We start from the raw sequence: 1,420 nt of genomic DNA, 5'->3' as shown, positions 1-1,420 counted from the left end.
GGATCTGGCATGCTGGTCACGAGCAGGCTCCCCCCTTCCCCAGAGCAACACCCAGTGCTCCTTGAGACAAAAAGAAAGAAAAAAAAAACAAGGGGGGGGGCACCTGGGCGGAAAATGCAGAGAAAGTGAAACGGGGGGCTCTGAGCCCCCACGGTGCTGACATGGGAACCCCTTCCTGGTGGAAGACACAGAAATGGACACAAGAGCCCTCCAAGGGAGACAGACCCCACAGACGCTGCTCGGCTGTGGGGAGATGAGGCTGAACTCGGGGACACTTCTACAGCGACCCAGCTCCCCCCCAAAGAGCAGAGTGCCCCTCGTGTCACCTCCCAGCGCTGCCCTTTTCCACCACGTTTCTCCCCGAGCTTCTCTCTCCTCTCAGCCCTACAGACACGACGCGCTCCCGCGTCGCCCCGCTCTACCTACAAGCGTAAACCCTCCTTCCAGCCGTATCCCCGCCTGGGTCCAGCCCACCCTCAGGGGCAGCCGGTCCCCGTCCCAGCCCCCCAACTCAGCGGAGGGGTCGGGTACAGCCAGCCTCACCTCCGCTGCCAGGGAAATGAGGGAAAATTAGCTGAAATGTCTTGGCTTTAGTGTTTTGGTTCTTTGCTAAACCATCTCATGCAACAGTTCAGCCAGTGAAAAGCTGATCTCTCCTCTGGCATGGGGCTGATCTTAAATGCAGACGTGTCCCACTGAAGGGACAAGGCACTGAAAAGCAAACTACATCACCCACAGCGGCAGGCGCCAAAGCAGAGCTGTACAGAGGCAGAGCTGCTGTCCTCCTTGTCCCAAACATCACTACAGACACCGACGCTGCAGATCAGTTCCCAGCAGATATTACTTGAGACCATTTGCCTGTGCCAGTAGCTCCCACTTTATGCTGGCCACATACATCTAAGAGAGCTAAATTCCCAAAGCCCCCGCGGAGGTCACCGGCAGCAGAAGGGACAGCATTTCTCCACGGCTGACCAGCACAGGAATCAACCCCACTGCTTCCCAGCCAAACGCATCTCTCCTGGGATGGAAGCTCTAACCTGGACACGGCAGCTTCTACCCCTCAAACCCACTGACTGAGGGAAGTTCAAGGACAAAAAAAATGGGGCTGAACTGCAGTTTCTGCTTTGGTTATCGCCCAGCTTTGCCCTGGCATGAGCAGATCTAGTGTTTGGGGAAGGTCTTAAGTTCCTCTTCCCCTTAAGGAGAAGGAAAGTTTACCAGGTTTCTCCTCTGCCTTCTGCGGCTCTCCCAAGGATGTCTGAAAACACTCCCAGCGTTCGTACGCAGCTGCCGTTCTAACCAGAAAGCTGCCACACACGCGTGGTCTGTCACAAACCAGCCAACGCTTGTGAACAGCACCTGGACTGCAAACGCGACCGCAGGGGGCAACGCTGGGGCAGCCGGGGGCAAGGAAAGGTGC

General features: G+C 56.9%; 1 protein-coding gene across 1 annotated transcript in view; it reads left to right on the top strand.

Moving 5' to 3' along the window:
• The window catches only part of GRIN3B (glutamate receptor, ionotropic, N-methyl-D-aspartate 3B), a 10,752-nt gene extending 10,318 nt beyond the window's left edge, over positions 1 to 434 (top strand). Inside the window, exon 5 of the mRNA XM_009327003.1 lies at positions 383 to 434. Within this exon, the coding sequence (XP_009325278.1) occupies positions 383 to 434 (52 nt within the window). The remainder of the gene's footprint in view (positions 1 to 382) is intronic.
• The last annotated feature ends 986 nt before the right edge of the window (positions 435 to 1,420 follow it).

This window comes from Pygoscelis adeliae, unplaced genomic scaffold, assembly GCF_000699105.1.
Source record: "Pygoscelis adeliae isolate BGI_AS28 unplaced genomic scaffold, ASM69910v1 Scaffold1277, whole genome shotgun sequence".
Lineage (NCBI taxonomy): Eukaryota > Metazoa > Chordata > Aves > Sphenisciformes > Spheniscidae > Pygoscelis > Pygoscelis adeliae.
This window is presented reverse-complemented; position numbering and strand designations above follow the sequence as displayed.